A 26010-nucleotide genomic window follows, 5' to 3' on the forward strand; every position below is an offset into this window, starting at 1 on the left:
TTAGTTTGTCACTCTACAGCATGCTGGAAGTAAGCTAGTTAAAATCCAAAGGTGTAAGGAGGTCATGTATTGCATGGAGCACTAGGTATGGTGCATGAACAATGAATCCTGGAACACTGAAATAATAAAAAAATAAAAAATAATTAAAACAAATAAAAACAAAGGTGAACACAAACATAGGCAGGTTCCAAGCAGTTTGGACCATTCCAGATTCATATGGGAACATTATGGGAGTTTCTCACAGTTCATCTGGTTAGACTTCAAAGCTTTCTCCATACACTTAGCAAATCAAAGCCTACAAGTTTCAGTGCCTTTTCCTTGTGAGTTTATTGCTTTTGTTCTGCCAAAGCAAGGCTTAGACTACCCATGAAACTTTGCATAAAATTTAAATATCAATCTCTCATTCCTTTGGCAGTATATCAGCCAAACAACCCATAGTTTTAAGACTCATCTAGTCTAAGATCCTCTGTTTCTAGTACCCAGAGTTTCATTTGCATAAAGATCGTTTTCACTTTCTACATCTGTGTTTTATTTATATTGCACCAGCAATATTTATAAGTTTATGTCACAATAAGTTTCCAGTCTAAATATGGATCTTCTTTAATTGTTTAGCAGTTAAAAACCACACAAAAAGACTAAAAGAAAAAAGAATCCAACACAAAATTCCTCATAGTGAAACTCATATGAGAGTTTTCCTTATAAACAAGTAACCATTTCATATCATGTCACAGAATGTTGATGTTAAAGTACAATAAATGGTAAAATATGACTTCCCTACTCTATGGCCAACTTTGCAATCTTAATGAAAATGGAAAGATATGTTTTGCTTTACATAAATTGACACCATGATACAATTTTATTGTTTTTACCACTTATTTCCTATTAAATTGAAGCTTCTGGCTATCATATGAGGTTTATGATATTTATTCAACTAAGATGAATATCCCTATTCAAGACTAGCTCTGAGGACTAGATCTAGTAACATCTTCTCTCTATAACCCTGCTTTAAACATTCCCTGAGCCCTGACCCAACTAAAAATGGTAAGCTTTCATAGTATTTTACCTCCATTTCTAGTACTAAACATTATTTTATTCATTGATTTTCACTTTTGTATATTTGATTCATCCTCATTACTAGAGCACATGTCCCGTTAGTGCAAAAATGGACTTCTTTATGCAAATGCCTTGATTCACAGTGGGTCATGAACATGTGTGTTGAATAAATAACTACTCTCCCTAGTCATACTCCCATTTTTCATCAATGACTCAGTTATTTGTTTATCAGTTAACAACACTGCAACAGTGTTCTATGATGCTTGGAGAATCATCTGAGCCTTAATTGTACATACAAGATTTAGACAGTGAGTGTTACTACCTTAGAATCTAAAATAATAATTTAGAGGAGTAATAAGGCTCACTATCCTCATAAAACATATCACTAAACTAACATAATATTTTGTAGGTTCATTTACTTATCTGTTTATGCTTCTCTCAGTAAAATATAAAATCAATGACTTATAGGACTTTTTTTGCCACTATATCTTCAGTGCCTAGCATAGTGCCTGGCATATAACAACAGGTTCTTAATACTTCTTGAAAAAGTTTAACAAATGTTTTCTGAAGTAAACCATGTGTCAGGGACTTTACCACATGCTCATTACTTAATTTTAAACAAAATTAACAAATGTAGTTATTTCATTTAATATAAACAACAATGCCTTGAAATAATATTATTTGGTATGCAAAATGAGACTCAGAGGTTAAGTAACTAGCTGAGAGCAACACTACTGAGTAGTTATTAAGCTAGAATTTAAATTCAGGCATGTTTAATTCCACTCTCCCTTACTTGTTTCATACTCCCAATCTAAGCATTCATTACATACTCAGATGAATTCAGTAAAAGAAAGTAGCTCAGCTTCTTTGATCCCAACTTTCTTCCATTCTTTTGAAGTGGAATTGGGTAATAAAGTATATTCAGTCAACTGACTAAAGGAATTTAAAAAAGAGAAATCAGTGAATAACAATTACATACAGAAGTGAAATACCCTGAACCAAACATAGTTATTTTTCAGACATGTTTTTTTTTAAATATGACACAGTAAATATTGTTGAATCATCAAATACTATATTTTACAGATTAACTTTTTATCTTTGGAGAAAATGAAAAGAGAACAAAAAGGAAAAGAAAATGCTTCCATATTTGGTTGCCATTTATCCAGTCCATTTATACACTAGTGTTTTCACTTAATGACACACATTAACAATATATTATTTCCAAATGTTTAAGAGAAAATTCCTGTATTATATCAATATCACTTTAGATACTACAAATTTAAAACAATTTAGAAAAATTTATTATAATCAATCCAAAAGCAATTATTCTACACTCTACTTGTAATTCAGTAGAGCAATAGAATCAATGAGACAAGAGTAATCTTGGTATAAAATTAGGTTTGATATACTAATTTTTGAAAGTGAAAGTTGTTTGCCACAAATCTATATGTACAACATTACCAGAGAAGCATTGGCAAAGTCCCCAAGACATTTGCATTATGGGAGACAAAAATAAGAAAAGAAAATGAAACTATATTTAAAATGAACACCAGATCAGACCTTAGTAAAGGGGCAAAGGAACTAGTATGGAAGTCAAGATATCTGAGCTGTAAGCTTAGCTCTGCCATATAACTAAATGTAAAACGTTGAGTGACTCATTTCATCATTCTAAACATCAGGGTTTTTATATATAAGAAAAGATATAAAGTTTGAAAGATGAAGAGTGTAAAGATATCCTAGAAACATGGATACAAAGGATAAAAGACAAAAAGAACACAATATATTAGGAGAATATAAAGTTGTCATAGGTGGCTAGACTGCTGACTTTCAGCTACTTACTAACTTTCTATTTGTCTCAGTTTTGTTGCCTAATTTAATGATACTTACTTCACAGGTTTACTGTATATATTATGAAATAAATAAATGAAAATCTAGTAAAGTCCCTTCTGCAGCTATATATATTTTAGTTATAGAGAATCATCATGTTACTCTAAGAATATAATTTTCAGGTGACAGCAAATATGCCAGCTTCAGATATGAGGAAATGGTCATTAAGGTAATATTACTTTCAACTGTGAAGTTTTGTGACTATGATTTGCTTTAAAAGCTGCAAGGGCATTTGACAAAATTCAACCTCCATTCTTGCTAAAACCTATCAGCAAATTCAGAGTGAAATGGAATGCCTTCAATTTAATCTACAAAAAAAATAATAAACTACATAACATCTTAAGTAAATTCATACTTAATGATGAAAGGCTGGAAGCATTCCCCTAAAATGTGGAATAAGACTATCAGGTCACTCTCACTACTCCTATTCATCACTATAATAGCGGCCATAGCTTGTGGAAGCAACAAGAAAAAGTTTCTGAATTAAAAAAAAAACAAAGCAAGTCATGCAGATATAAACATTCTCTACTCCTAGATGACGTAGTTACCTATGCAGATTATCTCAACAAATAAGCCACTAGAAGAAATTAGTCAGTTTAGCAAGGATCCAGATTATAAGGTCATTGTCATATTAATATACACTAACAAAGAACAATTAGCGATTAAAAACTTTTAAATAATTTTATTTACAATAGTACCAAAAAGAAAAGAAATATTCAGGCATGAATCTAACAAAACATAAGTGACATCTCTTTGTTGAAAAAAAAAACTTAGAAATAAAAAAAATTGATGAAAGAAATTAAATAAGACATAAAATAAGTGGAAAGATATATATTTTTATACCTCATGGATTGGAAGAAACAATATTGTTAAGATGTCAATATGCCAATTTCTCCTACACGTCTAAAGATTCAATACAATTCCAATCACAATCCCAGCAGGATAGCAGGACTTTGTTTTGTAGAAATCAAAAAACTTATTCTAAAATTTATGTGAGAAGGCAAAAGTGCTAGAATAACCAAAAGAATTGGAAAAAGATAACAAGTTGAAAGTCTTACACCACCTGATTTTAAGACTTGATATTAAGCTACAGATATCAAGATAGTGTGGAACTGGAGAAATGATGGTAATATAATTCAATGGAACAAAATAGAATCCAGAAATAGACCCACACATAAAAGGTCAACTGATTTAAAACAAGATGCAAATAATTTTAATACAGAAACGGCAGGGTTTTTTTTGTTGTTGTTGTTGTTTTTAACAGATGGTACTGAAATAGATATCCATACGCAAAAGATACATAAAACAACAACTTTCTAAGAAAAACTCAATCCATAGTTCACACCATATGTAAATATTAATTTAAAATCAATCATAGACTTAAATTTCAAACCTAAGACCACAAAAGTTTCAGAAGAAAACATAGGAGAAAATTTTGTGGTTTTCAGTTAGACAAAGATTTCTAAGAATTTACATCAAAAGCATGATCCATAACAGAGGAAATAATTGGACTTTACAAAAACTACCAATTTGTTCTATAAAAGATACTTTTAAAGGAATAAAAAGATCGATCCCAGTCAGAGAGGAAATACTTGCAAAACAGGTGATAATGATTTATACTTAGAATATACAAGAAACTCTCAAATCTTAGTAATAAAACAACCCAATTTAAAACACTAACAAATTTTGGATAGGTACTTCATCAAAGAATAAATAGAGATAGCAAATAAGTACATGAAGATGTCCAAAGTTTTTAGTCATTAGGAAAATTCAAATTAAAATCAGAAGATACAAATGCACATCTATTAGAATCGATAAGATTAAAAAAATGGTTAAAAACTGATACCAGGTGCTGACAAGGATATGCAGTAACTAGAACTCTCATACATTGCTGATGGAAATGTAAACTGATATAGCCACTTTGAGAAACAGTTTGGCTGTTACTTACAAAGTTAAACATATACTTACCATATGACCAAGCAATCCTGATCCCAAGTATTTACCCAAGTGAAATGAAAACTTATATTCGCAAACATAAAAAAGTACAAGAATTTTTATAGCAGTTTAACTTATAATTTCCCCAAACTGGAAACATCTGCAAAATCCCTTAACTGGATAAACAAACTGTGGTAACATGTGCCACTTTCTATAAATAACTTATTTACTTTCTCCTATTTACTGACTTTCTTTCTCATAATAAAACATAAGCTTCCCCAGAAAAGAAGAACCCTGACTTTTATTCAATGCTGATTCCTGACTACCCCAAACAGTGTCTAGCATATCATAGGTACACAATAAATATGTTAAATATTAATGCAAGAAAAATAACATTTATGGAGGGCTTTCTAAGTGTCAAGCAAAACTTTAATAGCTTGGTTATACTGTGTCGTGTAGGTAGGCAACTAAGACATAGTGAGCATAAAATTCTTGTCCAAGGTCACACAATAAATAGTTGAGTAGAATATGAACCCTGGCAGTATGACTCCAAAGCATGAACTTAATCCAAATCAAGAAGTATTGGAAGGGCATTACAGGAACAAGCAAAATGTAGGGAGGTAAGAAACAACATGGTCTCTGCAGGAAACTACAAGAAGGCCAATAAGTCTTTATGGCAAAGAAAACTAGATAGAAGCCAGACCATGAAGAGCACCATATGCCAGGCTAAGAAATCTGGACTTTAAGGGAATAGGGAACATTTAAGGACTTTAGCAATGAATTAACAAAGTCAGATTTGCAATTTATAGAAAATAAATAAACAGGTCAATGTGAAAGACAGACTTAAATAGTGCAGGACTCTGGACAAAGCTACATGTTGAAAGATGACCACCATTGTCAGGCAACTTAACATAGTAGACTGAACTTGAATGCAGTAGCAGAGATAGAAAGACACATAGAAATTCAGGAAGTGGTTTAAGAAGTGTTAAAACAAGAAGCAAATTTGATTTTCTCATTTATAAAATGAAGATGATAATAGTACCAACCTCCGAAAGTTAGTGTGAAGACTGAAAATAATGCATTAAGCATAGTATTGGCACAGCATAAGTGATCACTAAACTGGTTACATTAAAATTATGATAATTATCATTATTACTATTTTTAGAAATGGATCCACAAGGAAGAGGTCTATGATAACTCCCACATTTCCAGTTTGAATGACTGCATGGAGAATAGTAACATTCACTAGAATATACAGTAGATAGAAGAGGCAGATTTAAATAAGATAAGAGCTCACTTTTGTAAATGATGAGTTTGAGACACCATGGGACATTCAGTGGTGACGTAAAAAGCAGTTGAATCCAGATGTTTCAATTTCAAGAGAGATTTTCAGTTAAAGATACAAATGGGACTATGGAAAAGAGATATAAATATAAGACATAATGATGTGAGATAGAATCATGGTGAGTATCAATGTTTAAGGAGTTTGTAGGATAGGAGAAGCCCATGAAGGACTTCTGAAGAATCAGAAGAAACAAAACGAAAGATACAAGGAGAATCAAAAGAGGAATATCACCTTACACCAGTTAGAATGGCCAAAATTAGCAAGACAGGAAACAACATGTGTTGGAGGGGATGTGGAGAAAGGGGAACCCTCTTACACTGTTGGTGGGAATGCAAGTTGGTGCAGCCACTTTGGAGAACACTGTGGAGATTCCTCAAGAAATTAAAAATAGAGCTTCCCTATGACCCTGTAATTGCACTACTGGGTATTTACCCCAAAGATACAGATGTAGTGAAAAGAAGGGCCATCTGTACCCCAATGTTTATAGCAGCAATGGCCACGGTCGCCAAACTGTGGAAAGAACCAAGATGCCCTTCAACGGACGAATGGATAAGGAAGACATGGTCCATATACACTATGGAGTATTATGCCTCCATCAGAAAGGATGAATACCCAACTTTTGTAGCAACATGGACGGGACTGGAAGAGATTATGCTGAGTGAAATAAGTCAAGCAGAGAGAGTCAATTATCATATGGTTTCACTTATTTGTGGAGCATAACAAATAGCATGGAGGACAAGGGGAGTTAGAGAGGAGAAGGGAGTTGAGGGAAATTGGAAGGGGAGGTGAACCATGAGAGACTATGGACTCTGAAAAACAATCTGAAGGGTTTGAAGAGGTGGGGGAGTGGGAGGTTGGGGGAACCAGGTGGTGGGTATTAGAGAGGGCACGGACTGCATGGAGCACTGGGTGTGGTACAAAAACAATGAATACTGTTATGCTGAAAATAAAAAAAAAAAATTGGGGAGATTCTAATTGGAACTGTGTTAAAATAATAGGTTGATTTGGGGAGAACTGACATCTTATATTGAGCTTTTATGTCCACAAACACATCTTTGAATTTCAACCCATCTGATTATTTTTCTACTCTATCTCATTATTGCTAGCATCTCCCTACTTCTCTGTCATTCCTCCTTATTTCTTAATGACTGCTGTTCAGGCCTCACTGTCATTTCTCCAGTATACAGAGATAATCTTTCCCAACATTCTGGCTACTATATCATCCCTGTATCTCTCCTATATCTTACCTTCCATTATATTGTATATAGCTACACATACAGACTTACTCTATACCTTGATATTACCAATAATTGCATTAAGTGCATTTCTTTCAATTTCATTCATTCGTTTTACTCTCTAATGACCACCAATTCTCTTTGAAGCTTACTATAGTACACTACTTACCAAACTACTTTCACTTCATTAGAATGTCCACAAAGATGAGTAAAGTCTCTGTTTGCTTAGAAAAGTTCTGGTTTATGAGTGCTATCTAGTTGTAATTATTAGATCATCTTTTACTCTCAAAATTTACTGGATTTGGATAATATGGTTATCCTACCTTCAAAGTACTGATCTATCATGTTTTCACCACCTTTCACCTTACTATTACTCCTTATCCCCTTAATGTATATTCCTTCTCCAGGCTTTCTTGAATGTACCCTGGGCTCTCATTCTTCTCTTAGTTTGTGGTCTCTACTGGTGAAAACACAAGCACATTCTGTTTACAACCATAACAGACTATCTGCTTCTGAAATTATCTGCCCAGTATAAACAAGCAGAACACTGGACAAAATACATAAAACAGCTTTTCTTCAGCATTAGAGAGCTGGCAACTCATGACTGATCTCTGAGATAGGGAAACAAATCAGGTAAGCCCTGGGATCACTAAAGTTTTCTGTCTGGAGGCACCTTCAGAACTATGATGCAAGGCAAAGGAACTCATGTAAAATGAATGATAACTCACTGAGCTGAAGAAACAGAAGCTGGAGTTCCAGAAGTTGGCTTGGAGATAATGTGGTTAAAATTATAGACCAGAGCAGTGGAGAAGACCATGCACAGAAAAAACTCCGGAAAACTGTACTGGGTCCAACTTGATTCTCTGGCTGAATGCAAAGCTGTATATGCATAAGATAAGACTCCAGGAAAATAGGCAAAGAACCACTACAAGAAAGTGGTGGAAGAAATCCAAAAACTCACACAGAGCCGGGAGACATTCAAATCCAAACAAACCAAAGTGGAGGGCTCAATGAATACGTCAGCAAAGGCTCCAGAAAGATCATATCTTAGTGGCAGGGTTAAACCAACCCTAAACTAGAAGCTAATCTAGACCTGCCTTAGCAACACTGAGAAGCAAGCCTTCATAATCACAATGGGAGTAATTGCTCCATATCTGCCCTCTTATCATGAACAACTAAAAAACTGCATAAGATATATATACAGGTGTTTTCACACATTGGACACTAGGTATCATAAAGCTAGGATCCCTAAGAGAAAAGAAACAAATGAGATAACTCCTGTTATTACTCTGACTTTCAAGACACAGGGACTGGAAACATTGCAGTTGTCACCAGAATAGAGAGACCCCATTGGGTATCTGCAGCATTCAGTAGACACTCTTAAAAGGCTGTGTCTCACCCTACTAGAACTGAAGTACCATCAACTGAACAAGGCCTGCACTAACAAAGTTTTGTTTTTTTTTTTTTTTTTGTTTTGTTTTTTTTTTTTTTAATTTGACAGAGATCACAAGTAGGCAGAGAGGCAGGCAGAGAGAGAGGAAGGGAAGCAGGCTCCCTGCCAAGTAGAGAGCCCAATGCAGGGCTCGATTCCAGCACCCTGGGATCATGACCCGAGCCGAAAGCAGAGGCTTTAACTCACTGAGCCACCCAGGCGCCCCACTAACAAAGTTTTAAAAGAAGCCTCAAAAAAGTCAAGCTGCTTTACAAATAACTGTCTGCCCAAAAAAACAAAAACAAAAACAAAAAATTCTGAATAATTTTTCTTTAAAAAAAGAAAAAAAGTCTAAACAATCAACAATGTCATAATAACAATGTCAGCTTTAATAAAAAATGTCTAGATATGCAAAAAAGTAGAAGTGTGATCTATAATCAGGAGAAAAATCAATTGATACAAATCTACCCAGAAATGACAAAGATAATAGAATTCTCACAGTCTTTATACAGTTATAAATATATTCAAGTATATTATAAACATATTCAAGGATTTAATATATAACATAAACATGATGAGAGAAACATAAGATACCAAAAGAAAACAAGTGAAAATTCTCATTTATTGCTAGTGATAAAGTAAAAGGATACAACAATACGGGGGGGGAAAGGATTAACTCTGAGGTGGTATGAGGGTACTCTTTGTAGTAATGGAAATGTTTTATATTTTGATTGTGATACATTTTAATTTGTATGAAAAATCATATCTCAACAAGTTGATTTAAAAGTAAAAATATAATAATAAAATAAATACTGTTTCCTCAGGAAAAGTAAAAACACAACTATGGTTAAATCAAACTTTCTCCCTATTCTGCACATGCAGGCTAATAGCTAAAAGGACTAGGTGAAAAACACAATGAATTTTATGCCTTTAAATTCATGTCTGTATATCTCAGTGTTACCTTTACTATTGTCAACAAATGTTAGTATTATACTCTAGGTCATTTGCTCTTCCACTCTCTTTGATGAGTACATTATACCTTGTATCACTTCAAGTTTCCAAATCTCCTTCCCCCATCATCAATCTTTGCTGATGATCTTGCTTCCTATTTCACTGAAAGGATTGAAGGACAGAAAAAAAAAACTCCAAAGATTATTTCTACTACCTTTATCCACTTACTAGTATCAGCTCTGACTCATTCATCTCTTCAACATGTTACTCACTACGTGAAAAACATCTATCTGTGTTCCTACCTAAAGGCAATCCTTCAATTTATGAACTGTCCCTTTTCAATATGCAGGAATATCACTCCAGAAATTATCACTTTTCCTCTTTGCACTGTCAGTTGTTTGCTCTATATTAGATCACGTTAATCAGGATTTAAGCTATTTCTTCCACCTAAGCAAAAAAAATTTTTCTCAGACCTACTACCTCTGTTAGCTACCATTCCATTTCATTTCTCCCCTTTGCAAGGAACTTCTTCAAAAAAAAAGTTGCCTACATTAGATGTCTCCAATGTCTCTCCTCCATTCCCTCTTTTTATTATTGTGACAAGAACATTTAATATGAGATCTACCCTTAACAAAATATTAAGAGCAAGATACATTACCACTGACTACATATTGTGCAGCAGATAAATACAACTTACTCATCTTGCTAATCTGAAACTCAAAGCCTATCAATTAGTAAATCCCATTTCCCCTCCCAACAGCCCCTGGCAAACACCATTCCACTCTTTGGCTCTATGAATTAGACTATTTTCAATATCTCATGTAAGTTGAATCATGCAGTAATTTGCAACCTAAATGTCCATCAACGGATGAATGGATAAAGAAAATGTGGTGTATACATACAATATACTACACAGCCTTTGAAAAGAAGGAAATTTTGCAATATGCAACAACATTGATGAACACTGAGGATATTATTCTCTCATTCTCTAAAGCCTACTCTAGCACTCAGTTAAAACTGTTATTTGTCAAGGTTATCAATAACTTCCATAATCCCAAATCCAACAATCAATCCTGTGTCCCCATCTTATTTAAACTATCAGCAGCATATTTCACAGTGCATTACTCACTTCTCCTTCATGGTTGTTCTTCAGTTACATTCCAAGATAATATACACTTGGATTTCCTCCTACCAACAACCTGCTCTTTTTCAGTTTCCTTTATTAGCTTCTCAGTCAGAGGTCCCTATAAACTCACTATTTTTTCCTCTCCTCTTTTCTATTTATGCTTACTCCTATAGTAGTATCATCCCTGTTTTATGACTAAATACTCTCTATATGACAACAATTTCCAAATATATAGCTTCAATCCTGACTTCTCTTTAAGACTCCAGACTCGTGTATCCCAACTGCCTACTTATTAGTGTATTTGAATATACGATATGTATATTCAATATTAGTGTATTTGAATATACGATATGTATATGAAAGATGAGCTCCTCATCTTTCTCAAAATCTGCTCCTCTGTCTGCCTTCTGTATCTCTGCAGGTCAGATACTCATGCCAAAGCCCTAAAGTCATCCCTGATTCCTCTCTTTAATACATATCCATATCAAATCCAGAAGGAAATCCTCTGGCTGTATCTTCAAATATCTTTCACCATTTAAATTGCAACCATAATAATCCAAACCACTATCTCTCCCACTAAAATTAGAGCAAAATTCTCCAAACTGGATCCCTGTTTCTACCCTTCAGTCATACTGTCTTTGATGCCTACTTTTAGCCAGGAAACGTCAATAATTTTATGATATGAGTCATATCATGTAACTACTGTTAAACTCCTCTAATAGTTTTTGTACTTCAGAGTAAAAGATAATGTCTATATTATGATCCACGAGATCCCACAAAATCATCACTTCAACCAACCCACTGCTACCCTACCATATACATACTCCTTTGACCACATTTTCTATTAATTTCTGCCTTGTTCACACAGCTCTAATTACACTGGTTTCTTTTCTGTACCTCAAATGAACCAGATATGATTCCAACAGGACATTGGCTTAGAGCAATAGCTATTCCAACTTGTAAGGATGCCCTTCTACCAGATATTTGTAAAGCATATTGCTTTACATCCTTTGTCTTTGCTCAAATGTCACCTTCTCAAGGAGGCCTACTTTAATGACAATTCATTTTGGTCTTCTCTATATATCTCATTTGTTATGTCTATTTTTTGTCTTTCTCTTTGACCCAGTGATACACCTAGAATGGAAAGCCCATAAGTGCTCCTATCTTTTTTCTCACTTGATTACTATATTCCAAGTGTTACAACTATGTTTAGAACAAAGAGGTAGTCATTAAATATTTGTTGAATAAAAGTATATCCTACATGGGGTGCCTGGGTGGCTCAGTTAAGCATCTGACTCTTGATTTTGGCTCACACCATGATCTCAGGGTTGTGAGATCAAGCCCTGCATCAAGCTCTGTGTTGGGCATGGTGTCTATTTAAGATTCTCTCTTTCCCTCTCCTTCTGCCTGTCCCCCTCCCTTTCTATTAAAAATACAACAAAAAAGTACATGCTCACTAATTGTTTGGGCCTTTTTTCATGTCTTAGGTATCTTAGTTTCTTTGTTGATGATGTTTCTGTGATACATGAAAATTTTTCTCTTTTTTTTTTTTCTTTATTCATTTGTTTCTTCTTCTTAAATTTCACATATGGGTGAAATCATATGGTATTTTTCTTTCATTGACCAATTTGAAAATATTTTTGCACCCCTAAACATATTGCAGCATTATTTACAACAGTAAAGATACAGAAGCAACCCAAGTGTCTGTCGACAGATGAATGGATAAAGATGTGATACATGCAGACACACACACACACACACACACACACACAGAGGAATATTATTCAGCCATAAAAAAGAACAAAATCTTATTGGCAACAACATGGATGGATCTAGAGGGTATAAAGGTAAGTGAAATAAGTCAAAGGTAGGCTACAATTCAGCCCTACCTAACATAGAATCTATATTCATAACCATTACAATTTGTTTGATGATGATGATGGAAAACTGAGTCACCAAGAGATTAATTTAACAGATCAAGGGTAAAACAACTCACAAGTATCAGAATCAGGATTTAAACCCAAATGTATTTGAATCCATTGTCTGTATTCTTTCTACTATGATAAGCTGCCTCTGTGCCCTGTTGATTTTGGCCAGGATGAAGTTTCACTGTACCTAAAATCTCCAGGATGGAGACTAAAGAAGCAGGAAACTGTTAGAATTTTGAAGTCCAAATTAGACATGTCATATAAAAAAGTGTGTTTGTGTTTAAGCCACATTACTGCTTACAGTAATGTAAGAAATACTTCATTGTTAAAAAAAAAAAAAAAAAAACACTTCTTTTTTAAAATTTTCCATTACAGACCTCAGAGGACAGTTGGTTGGCACACCCAAACTAAAGAGGATTGCTGAATTGAGAAAAAGAGCCAAAACAATAAATGGATCATTTTTGTTATCTCATGTTGGTCCTGGAATGTAATTAATTCCTTTATGACAAGAGTCCTGAAACACTGCATTATATCACATTTATTTGTGTAAAAGTTCAAAGTAAGTGATGAAAAAAATTATTCTTAATATATGAAATACTGAACTTAAGAAACAATCCAAAGCAAGAAATGCAAGGAAAAGCATCTCATTGCTGATAGGACAGTAAAACAGTATAAATTTTGTACTAGTAATATATATGTATCAGGAATTCAAAAATATTCACACCATTTGTCTATCAATTGCCCTCCTAGGAATTTATCCTAAGTAAGCAAAATGAAATATGGGTAACAATTCATATACGAGGATATTCCCTACAATGTTATTTATAACAACAGATAATGGAAAATAATCTTTATGCCCCAGAGTAAGGAAATGGTCCAATTGTAAAAAACTATTGTACAGTCATGTTTATGAAGTTTTTAGTGATAGAAAATTGCTTGTGATACTACTTAATTTTAAAACAAAACATAAAAATTTGCATATGCTAAAAAATTTAATTATGCTCCACAAAATAAAGTAGGAAATAAAAAGTCTAGAAGTAAATATGCCAAAAAGTTAATGTGTTTCTAGATAGTTTGATTATGTGTATGTGCTTTTTCTCTGCTTATAATAATTGTCTATATTTTCCAAATTTATTACATTGAGCATCAGTGAATCAAAAAAAGCAAAAATTAATTCAAAGAGATAAAAACTGTATGAGGGAAAGAAAACAGAGTTGAAAAGTCAAGACATATCATTTTCCCACTCTTATTGGTTGAAATTTTGTCATGAGTATTTAAATAGATTTGTTTTCACATCACATAAGTATTTTGTTGCATCAATAATAAATTTACATATAAGAATATTTAATACAAGTTTTTCAGAGAGAAAATTACTTTTTAGTAAAAATATATTTATGTTAGTTTACATAGACTCTTGCAAACACACTATTTAGCAACCACTTTTGGGGGTTTAGAAATCAGTCCTAGGATACAGAACCACATATTCCAAGGTTTTATAACTTCTTACAAATGTCAAGGGAAAAAACCAAAAAGGTAAACCTGTCTGTATGGTATATTTGATGCTCTAATTTGTAACATTCATTTAATGAACTCAGACTAATATTTCTTTTGCTTGCTAGTACTAAGCCCTAAATAAAGCTCCTGACTAGATCACATTCATGAAGGTCTCATTTTAATGGAAATTAGAGAGATGGAAAAGATGATAGGAAAAGACATTATAAAAACAGACCTCACAGGTCAAACTTAATCGTAAAACCATTCTCTGTCACATAGACAACCATGAAAACAAATATCCTGTGAGTGAAAGATATATATCGTATCTTTCTAGCAGATCATATTTATGCCATCTTGAGACAGACTTCCATAACTAAATTATGTGAGTACAGCAAGCAATGGCCCAAAGAAAGAGGTTGATAAAGCATTACACTCCAGGAAACCAGATAAACATGTTCATGATTTCAATTGACACAAGAGCAGAATAGCACTGGACATGAAGATAGAAGCCCAGAGAATCAAGTAAATATTGGTTCCTCTACCTCTAAAAATAAGCGTTCATAAAAACAACACCAACTCTTTTATTATAATAATCCCTTGAAACACATTCATGTTACTTGCTTAACTGATAGGCAAGACAGCAAAAGAGAGTGTATGACTTTACCATATAGTATAAAAATTGTAACACTCTGGAGAGACATTTTAAACAACAAAAAGAACATACCTGTAAGCAACTAGAGGAGCAAAGAACAAGAAACTGAAATTTATGAGCAACCTGTCCAAAAAACTATCTCAGATAGTATAACAAGAAATACATTTTCCTGGGAACCTGGATGGCTCAGTCAGTTAAGTGATGGGCTCTTGACTTCAGCTCTGGTCATGATCTAGGGGTTGTGAGATCAAGCCCTGTGTTGGGTTCCATGCTGGGCATGAAGCATGCTTAAGATTCCTTCTCTCCCTCTATCTCTGTCCCTGCCCCTTCCCCTAAAAGAGAAAATAAAGAAAAACATTTTCCCTGTCTAGTTAAACCATTCCCCACCCCTCCTCCTGACCAGAGTAGCTATGTAAGAATATTATTTGTACAGAGATTAAAGTGCAAGGAAAAACTGGGCTAAAAATTTAATGTGGCCCAAAGTTAAAGAACCATAATAATTTTAGAACTAAAAGTCTCTATTTAGCAAAGATATAATTAGGATAGAGGATTCTATTGTTTGAAAAGTAACAGGTCTCATTTCTTAGGATTTAGTTAATTCCTGGTTGTAATATACAAGCTGAAGGATGTGCATGTGTTGTGTGCAAAAAGAGGAAATCAGTAAACCCCTTTGGGAAATTAGAAATTCTGGCAGGTTATAGTGCTTTTAAGAAAATGTTTCCCTTCCTTCATATGAATTGACTCTATTGCTTCAGAATTATTGTTTTTCAGTGGTGTACGTTACAACCATAAGTTACTGACGTGAGACACCAATAGAAGAACAAGAGGTTGTCTGTCTTTCTCATGGAAGCAGAGAGAGACTTGACAGGGGACCCAAAGTTGAAGAGCCAAGACTGATTGTTGTAGATGTGCCTAAATTCTCCTGCTGTAAGTTGTACTCTTAAGACTCAGTAATATAGACTTGGAAATGCATTTTGATAATTACTAATTGTCTTGTTGGAACAAGAGGGTAATCCTACTGTCAGGTGAACCTCTGGTCAGGTAAAGTGTAGGTTTTCCTATGGTGGGTGAAGGGGAGAATATTGTCATTCTTACTATGAAAAGCTGAAAAAGGAATTCTCTCATGGGAGAGTAAGTAAAACTAAGAAGAAAAGCTAGGAACCAAAGTAGTCCTTGAGCAGTTTTCTGTGATGGATTTAACATTTTTCCCACTCATCCTAAATCATGTTTAGCCAACAATATAGAGTTCTCCCATCTATTTAATTCCTTCCAATTAGGCTTTACTTCATTAAACATTATATACACCCATGTCATTACAAAGAATCATGTGCCAGTGGTGTTGTAGAGAATTAAGAGAATCAACAGTAAATTGGAGTGACTGTTCCTTGCACCCCTCTCCTGCTGAAAGCAGCATGCCAGTAACAGTCTCTAAATTCCAGACAATGACCATTGCCAGACACATGAATCTAACTGCAGTTGAGGAAAATAGAGAGAAGCAAGCAGCCAACTGAAAGAGCAAACAGGATGGGCTGACTTGGGAGGGAAAATTAAACCAACCCTCCCTTTCTCCCAAGTATACTAGAAAAAGATGACCCTGAAGGAAGAAGGCAGATAGCTAGCTATTCAGTCATAGGGTTATGCTTTCATCTACTTAAAAAAATCGTATCACTGTATGTACAAAGTCTGTGCAGTCTTCCATGACTAGATATCTTACTATAACAGAATGATAAATGACTTCTTAGGATTAGGTATTTATTAAGGCATATGCATTTACTTCTATTTTCATCAATACTCTCACTCAAAATATTTGAACAGGATCATAAAAAACAAACACTGTTAGAAAATATAGATGAAGAAATTGTGGTTAAAGACAGATTAATATGATCGGAATGAAAGAAAAATTAGTACACAGAAATATAAACCAAAAAGTTTTTAAGTATCCTTAGCAAGTACTATAAAACTGGATCTGAGTTTCCCAACAGATTAAAAAAAAGGAGGGGGGGGATAAGGCAAGTTACAAGAATCATATTATTTTTAAGATATAAATAAACAGGGGTGCCTGGGTGGCTCAGTGGGTTAAGCCTCTGCCTTCGGCTCAGGTCATGGTCTCAGGGTCCTGGGATCGAGCCCCACATCGGGCTCTCTGCTCAGCGGAGAGCCTGCTTCCCTTCCTCTCTCTCTCTCTGCCTGCCTCTCTGCCTACTTGTGATCTCTGTCTGTCAAATAACTAAATAATAAAAAAAAAAGATATAAATAAACACCTTCTTCTACAAAAGAAGAAAAGTTTTTTCTGAAACTGAGGCCTGTGAGAAATGTACCTTATAGATATTTATTTAAAAAAAAAATGACCTGTACCCCTGGGAATAAAAATATATTATATGTTTATAAAAAATAAAATTTAAAAAAAATACAGAGAACACACTCTATAAGAAACATAAGAGCAAGTCACTTCCAAAGGGTTCCTCGAGGAAACCAGCATATTATACTAATTCTTTAATCAGTAAAGAACACTTTTTGTTCTCAGATAATCTATTTGTATTACTTAATAACCACCAGATAACAAAAGACATATATATATGTCTCACCTGTGATTCTTTCACGTTTTCAACAGTAAAGTTGAACCAGACTCGGAAGCGTGGATTACAGGTATCCGGCCTAATGAATAAGTCATACTCAAATTCAGAGACCTGGTCCACCCGTCCGAGGTTACCTGGTGATAAAAATCAAAAGAACTGTGTTTTAATAGAAGTTCAGGCAGCTCAGTGGCACATACATTTAAATATGAGCTCTGACAGCAACGTTTATCATTATTCAGTACTTGTAGGTTCAGCATTCACAATCTATAAGGCTGCCAACTCTGAATACAGCCCAGGACAAGAGAAGCCTTCCAGCTAGTCCATGCTGTGGTACAAAGAGCTCTTCGAGTACTTATTAGTCAGATCTATTTGTGCTACAAGTGACAGATTATTACACTGGGATGTCCACGGAGCATGTGGCAAGCCCCAATAAACCAAGGAAGTATCACCACCAAACTTCAGCTTCCTAGTTAGAGAAAAGGACAATAATATTTCATGTATTTTGTGTTAAGCTTTATACAAACTACTTCTATCTCTAATTTAATTCTCACAACAATAGTATGCATTGTACTATGCACAGTACAAGCTACTTTTGGTAATCGCCAAACTTCTATCAGAACATGTTAAAGGATATGTAGAATAAGGTTTTAAACAAAAATTAGAACTAGTTGCTCCATAAGAATAATGACAAATCCACTAACAGCCATGAAATTAATTTCCATTTTCTCCACCAACAAATCACTTATATCAAAAATATAGTTTGCCAGAGGGGAGGTTGGTGAGGAAGGGGTGAATAAGTAAAGGTGATCAAGAGTACACTTAACTTGATGAGCACTAAGTAATGTATAGAATTGCTGAATCATTACATTGTACACCTGAAACTAATATAACACTGTATGTTAATTATATTTTAATTCTAAAAAATAAAAAAATATGTATAAACTTAGGTACCTGTGACTTCCATTCCTCGTATCTCCTCTCTTTGACTTCTACGCTAATGAGCAGTGAAATCAGTTATAGGGCTATGCTTTCACATAACTGTCACAATGGGGTAGGATAAAAAATAGAAGCAAAGAGTATGGTGAATTCTCAAGCCAGATAATCAACATCTGAAGAAGAGTAAAGATGACTATAGACAGCAACACAGAAATTGACTGAGAAATCACTATTCTATTGCACCTGAAGAGCATAGCAATATCCTGCTTTAAAATAAGCTCTAGTGTCTTTCTCCAAATGAATACTCAGAATTAAACTTTAACCTTAAATATAACAAAGTTTTCAATTAATTCTTTTACTGGTTCTTCTGGCATGTTACTTATTTTACTGAGCACCTGTTGTGTTGTCAAAGATAGAATATGAGCCTGGAAATCAGCAGACCTAAATTCTAGTGCAGCTGAATCACTGTGCAACAATACGTAAGTTACTTACTCTCTAAGGGCTTCATCTACTAAATGAGAATATTCAGTTACCTAATCTTAAAAATTCCTTTCAGCTGTACCATTCTTTGCCTGAATCTAAGATTCATCAGGCAGTAATCCAAGATAATAAGACAATCTTCCCCCAAAAACCTTATCAATTAACCCTAGGGTAATTTTATCTGCTTTCATTAAAATCTGGCCTGAGAAGCCAGACTTACTACTCCTTCCAGAGCCAAAACAATCAATTACCTCCAATCAAGAATACATATTGAAAAAAAAAAATGCATTGATAGGAAAGTACAAACATGAACTAATTAAAACCAAAAACTTCAATTTTTCTAGTTTCAATTGTCTTCAGAATTCCCAAGAAGAATCCTCAATTAATTTGGTTCTTTCAATTATCATGCAAAAATATTTAAAAAGCCTTATGTCCTACAGGGCAGAATACTCATTGCACAGTGGCATTGAACTTGCAATCAGAGATCTAGGCTCAAGTTCTACCTCTATCCACTTCCTGAATATCACTGGAAAATTCAGTTAATTTCATCCAGGCTCTGTTTTTTCAACTACAAAGTGAGGATTATATTAACAGAAATATGAATATTAAAAAAAGAAATATGAATATTTATCTCTTGGTAACTACTATGAATATTAATTTTCAATTGAAAACATTTTCTGAGCACTTCTACACTCCACATACTGTCCAAAATGATGGGGGTACTAACCTATCCAATTCTAACAACAATCCATGTGAGGTAGAAACCAATACTATCCCCATTTTACATATGAAAACATCAAAGGACAAAGATATAAAATAACTTATCTAGAGTCATATAACATGTAAGCAAGTAAGAGTCAGAGTTGGGATTTGAATTCCAGCAATATGACTCTAAATCACTATACTAACAGCTTTTCTACATAACATAGATGCTTGAAAAAATACAGAGATAATATAAATTGAAAGTATACTAACAGTTCTAATGGTTAAAAGAAACAAGAAAGAGAGGTGCCTAGGTGGCTCAATGGGTTAAAGCCTCTGCCTTTGGCTCAGATCATGATCCCAGGGTCCAGGGATCAATCCCTGCATTAGGCTCTTTGATCAGCAGGGAGCCTACTTCTGCCTCTCTGCCTACTTGTGATCTCTGTCTGTCAAATAAATTAAAAAAATCTTTGGTGCACCTGGGTGGCTCAGTGGGTTAAAGCCTCTGCCTTCTGCTCAGGTCACGATCCCAGGGTCCTGGGATGAGCCCCATATCAGGCTCTCTGCTCTGCGGAGAGCCTGCTTCCTCCTCTCTCTCTGCCTGCCTCTCTACCTACTTGTGATCTCTGTCTGTCAAATTAATAAATAAAATCTTAAAAATTAAAATAAAATAAAAATAAAAGAAACAAGAGATAAAAAAAACACTATGTTTTGCCATCTAAATATTTCTGGTTAAACAATTAAAAACTATGTGCATTTGAACATTTAAAGGAAACTTTTATTTTGTTTTTAATCCTGGAACACTATAAATGGGTTTTGATAAATAATGATATATCTTAAAATTGCTGCCATAGATGCTATCTAATAATAAGGCACCATTTGTGTCAAAACCTTTAGTTTCATAATTAACTGAAATGCTTTATTTTATTAAAGCCTCACCATGACCCCATGGATGAGTAGTTGAAAGTCAGAAATATTTAGTGCTTTGTTGAGTTCATAATTTAAAGCACCAGGAAAAACCTTGAAATAAAGACTTCTGATTCCATTGTGTTGTCTTTAGAATATATCATAGCCACAGTCAATACATTCATCCATCTATTCAATCAGTTATTCCTCAAAAAAATACCATGTTATGTGTTGTAAAATAAAACAGATAATAAATCAGATATAGACTTTGTGCTAAGTTTATTCTCTTAAATAATAACAAGCATCTGGACCTTGATCTTCTATAACTATCCTGTTGACCACTTTCACCATTACTGTGAGAAATATCTTCTTTGTGGGTATACATAAACAATCCTTTCTTCATGTTACCTCTAATATTTCAACAAAGTGCCAATTTTTGACCTTTTGAAAATGGTTATTTGTAAATAAACTAACAGTGCCTCTATATAATTTGGTTCCTTTCCACTCATATGAAAAGCAAGAAAAGAAAACAAATAGAAATTCAAAATACAGGACAAATACAAAACAAAAAATAAAATGTAGATTTTAAACATAAGTATGTCTGTAAGTGTGCTAAATACAAATTGACTAAATAGCACAGAAAAAAATTTTTATTCTGGATAAAAAAATTAACTATATATTCTTTATAAATACAACTTTACATTTAAGACAATGGAAAGACTGAATAATAAAGAAATGAAAAAGCTAAATCAGGAAAGCACTCTGAAAAAAGTTAACATAGCTATATTTGTATCAGACAAGGTAGGCTATAAATCAAGAAATATTATTAGAAATGAAAGGCGGTATTTCATGATGAAAAAAAGGATAATTCCATCACAAAGATATAAAAAATCTTAGAGCTATGGACATTTATTAACACAGCTCCAAAATATGTAGGTAAAATATAACAAAATAGAAGATAGAGACAAATGCACAATTACACTGAGAAACTTCAACAGACCAAAACCACAACTGAGAAAATTAAGAAAACAGTAAAAAAGAATTGAGAGTATTGAAAATGTGATTAAAAGGTTACTTGCTTCTAATTATGAAACACTTGATATTTATAGAACTATGTGTGTGTGTGTGTGTGTGTGTGTGTATTCTTTTCAAACGCACATGATACATTCACCAGAATTGATCATAAGCTGGTCCATAAAGTCTCAACAAATTTCAAAAGAAAAAAAAATTTCAAAGGAATTTATACTACACTGCATATGTACTGATACCATATTAATAGCATTTAGAACTAAATTATATATAATAAATATATGACAATATTTATGGGATGTAGCTAAATCTATTAAAAACAGAAATACATATATATATAAATATAGATGATTTTCATTAATTTATATATGTCTGAAATCAATTATCTAATCATAAGAAACTTTAAAAATAATTATATTATTAATATAATAATAAAAAGAATAGAGAATGAAATATAGTGAACAGTAATATCTGTTCTATTTTACAACACACAACATGGTACTTTTTGAATGAAAACCTGATTGAATAGATGAATAAATACTGAATATTGACTGTGGCTATGGTATATTTTATTTCAAGGTCTCACCCTGGTGCTTTAAACTATGAACTTAATGAAGCACTAAGCATTTCTGAGTTTCAATAGTAATAGTAAAAGAGAATACTACTGCAAAACTTACATATATCAAACAAGCAAAAGGAAAAAGCAACAAATATATAATGAACTATATGTGGCAATACATTGGGAAAATACATGAAATACAAAAGTTCTTTTTTTTTTAAGGTGTTCTATTTTGGTTTATTTTGTATGTTTTTTTTTTATTGTGTTTGTTCCTCACCATACAGTACATCATTAGTTTTTGATGTAGTGTTGCATGATACATTGTTTGCATGTAACACCCAGTGCTCCATGCAAACCATGAGCTCCTAATACCCATTAACAGGCTCACCCATCACCCACCACCCTCCCCTCTAAAACCCTAACTTTGCTTCTTGGAATCCATAGTCTCTCATGGTTCAGATCCCTCTCCGATTTCCCCACTTCATTTTTCCCTTGCTTCTCCTAATGTCTTCCATGCTATTCATTATGTTCCACGAATAAGTGAAACCACATGATAACTGTCTTTCACTGTTTAACTTATTACACATAGCATAATCTCCTCCAGTTCCATCCATATTGATGCAAAAGATGAGTATTCATCCTTTCTGACAGTTGAGTAATATTCCACTGGGTATATGGACCACATCTTATTTATCCATTCATCTGTTGAAGGGCATAATGGCACTTTCCACTTTCCATTTTGGCTATTGTGCACATTGCTGCTATGAATATTGGAGTTCCTAAGGTCCTTCTTTCACTACGTCTGTATCCAAAACCCAGTAGTGCAATTGCTGGGTCATAGGGTGCCTCTATTTTTAATTTTTTGAAGAAAATCCACACTGTTTTCCAAACTGGCTGAACCAATTTGCATTTCCACCAACAGTGTAAGAAGTGTATTATTATCAATATGTCTCTTTATTTTGGTTAACAGTTGGCTTATATAGTTGGCTGTTCCCAAGTTGGGGATATAGATATTTATAATTGTTAGATCCTCTTGTTGGATAGACCCTTTAAGAATGATATAGTGTCCTTCTGTATCTCGAACTACAGTCTTTAGCTTAAAATCTAATTTGTCTGATATGAGGATTGCTACCCCTGCTTTCTTTTGAGGTCCATTAGCATGAAAAATTGTTCTCCATCCCTTCACTTTCAGGCTGGATGTATCTTTAAGATCAATATGAGTCTCTCAATATGCTCATAGACAGCATATGGATGGATCCTGTCTTTTTATCCAATTTTCAACCCTATTCCATTTTATGGGAGCATTTAGGCTGTTCACATTGAGTGATTATTGACAGATAAGATTTTGTTGTCATCATGTTGCCTGTGAAGTTCTTGTTTCTATGGATTATCTCTGTGTATCTCTGTTCTCTATCACCACTGGGGTCTTTCTCCTTTTACAGAACCCCCCTTAATATTTCTTGCAAGGCTGGCTTAGTGGTTAAATATTCTTCCAGTGTCTGCCAGTTCTGGAAGCTCCTTCTCTCTCCGTCCATTCCGGACAGCAGCATTGCCAAATTCTTGGCTGCATATTCTTCTCATTTAGTATCCTGAATATATATTGCCAACCCTTTCTCTCTTTCCACGTCTCTGTGGATAGGTCTGACCTTTTTTGAATGTTCCTCCCTCTGTACTTAAGGCATCTCTTCTCTCTACCTTCCCTTAAAATGTTTTCCTTGGTTCTAAGATTTCCAAGTTTTACTATTGCGTGTCTGGGGGTTGATCTGCCCTCATTGATCTGGGGGGGTGTCCTCTCTGCCTCTAGGACAGGACTACTTGTTTCATTCCCCAGATTAGGGAAGTTCTTGGCTATGATTTGGTCAAATCTATCTTCTAGTTCTCTCTCTCTCTCTCTCTCTCTCTCTCTCCCCCACCGCCTCAGGGATGCCAGGAATTCTGACATGGGAACATTTCATGGCATCATTTTTTTTCTCTAATTCTATTTTTAAGCTATTTGTTTCAGGCTCCTCCTGCTCCTCCTTTTCTATCATTCTGTGGTCAAGATCACTAATTCATTCTTATGCCTCATTCACTCTGTTAGAGCATCCAGATTAGACTGTATCTCATTGATAGCATTTTTACGTTCTGACACATCTGTTCTCACTACTGCCCTTAACAAAACTATGTTGCCATTAATAGTTTTCTCCAGCCTGATATTGTCTTCATAACTCCTACCCTGAAGTCTATTTCTGACGTATTGCTTGGATCCATATCCATTAGATCTGTTAGAGAGGCCATTGTCTCTGGGTTTGTTTGGTTGGTTGGTTGGGAATTCCTCTTTGTCATTCCATTGTCTGTGGTTGAGGGGATTTCAGCAGAAAATGTCAGCCATTTTCCAGGCAAGGTGAACCCAGGAAATTTCAGAGTAATCGGAAGTCAAGGTCAAAAAGAAAGAAGAAGGGAAAAGAAAAAAAAAAAAAAAAACAGACAAAATGAGCCCTATGAGTAACACAAAAACAAAAGTAAGCAAACAAACAAGAAGACCCACAAAAGAAAATAAATAAATGAATAAACAAACAAATAAAGTGAAGTGACAGGAAGGTGGTAATAATCCCTCTTTGGGTGAAAAAGGATATTTCAGGTCTTCCCAGGTGAATCTTGTTATCTTTGTTAGAGAACTCAACTTTCCAGAGACACAGGGAAATTAAAACTAGTATATATAGAAAAGTGGTATAGAATAGGGAAGAAAGAACTACACTGAAGCTTATATCTGTATCTATATCTATATCTATCTATATATATATATTTTTTTTTAAAGAAAAGAAAAAGAAAGTATAGGTAAGAAAAAAAAGTTAAAAAGTTACTATGGAGGGGTGCCTGGGTGGCTCAGTGGGTTAAAGCCTCTGCCTTTGGCTCAGGTCATGATCCCAGGGTCCTGGGATCAAGCCCCGCATTGGGCTCTCTGCTCAGCAGGGAGCCTGCTTCCTCCTCCTCTTTCTCTCTCTCTGCCTGCCTCTCTTCCTACTTGTGATCTCTGTCTGTCAAATAAATAAATAATTTAAAAAATCTTAAAAAAATAGCTACTATGGAATACGATACATTAAACATCTAGTTGAAATGACAAGTAGATTAAAAAAAAGAAAAGAATAAGAATTATGAGAAAGAATTAAAAAAGAGAGAGAGAGAGAGAAAAAAATTGCATCTAAGAAATATACAGGCTGTGAAGCAATATCAGGAACTGTTTTCCCCTGGTGCTGGGGTTTTACAGTTTTATGGGGACCTTGTGGTTGATGTCCTCTTGTTCTTTAGCTTGTCTTCTAGGGAGGGGCCTGTCATGTTGTTTTCCAGTCTATGCTGCTTGGGTAGATTTGTTCTGCCCCCTATCAAGGGGCTGGGCTCAGTCAAAACCGGTTTTTTTGGCTTTTGTTCTCTGGAGGCTTTTGTTCTCTGGTGGTTTTTCCTGCCTTTTCAGAGGAGCAGACCAAAATAAACTGTTTGCACCCAGACCTCCGCCTCAGAGAGAAGGCACAGACTTCTCTGAATCCTCCAGAACACAGAATCTCCCTCTTTGCAAGCCCTGTTGAATTCCACAGCCTCTCACAGGTGGTGCACACCTCCAGTGACCCTCTCAGTGGTTGACCGAGGCCCCCACTTGTCTCTCTACCCCCGTGCCACCAAAAACGTGAGTGATACCGGTCTGGGAAAGCCTAGCCCAGTATTTGCTGGTCCTGGGACTATGGACTTTGGTCCACGCCTGTGGCCGCTGGGTCCCAGCAATTGTCCCTTAAGCCCCTTTGTTCTGTTT

At 34.5% G+C, this 26010-nt stretch overlaps 1 protein-coding gene across 1 annotated transcript in view; it reads right to left on the reverse strand.

Annotated features, from left to right (window-relative positions):
• The window catches only part of LOC111142830 (ATP/GTP binding protein like 4), a 1494143-nt gene that overhangs the window by 1177303 nt on the left and 290830 nt on the right, over positions 1-26010 (reverse strand). Inside the window, exon 3 of the mRNA XM_022496154.1 lies at positions 17624-17748. Within this exon, the coding sequence (XP_022351862.1) occupies positions 17624-17748 (125 nt within the window). The remainder of the gene's footprint in view (positions 1-17623; positions 17749-26010) is intronic.

The sequence above is a fragment of the Enhydra lutris genome, unplaced genomic scaffold, assembly GCF_002288905.1.
Source record: "Enhydra lutris kenyoni isolate GAN:26980312 unplaced genomic scaffold, ASM228890v2 scaffoldscaffold9, whole genome shotgun sequence".
NCBI lineage: Eukaryota > Metazoa > Chordata > Mammalia > Carnivora > Mustelidae > Enhydra > Enhydra lutris.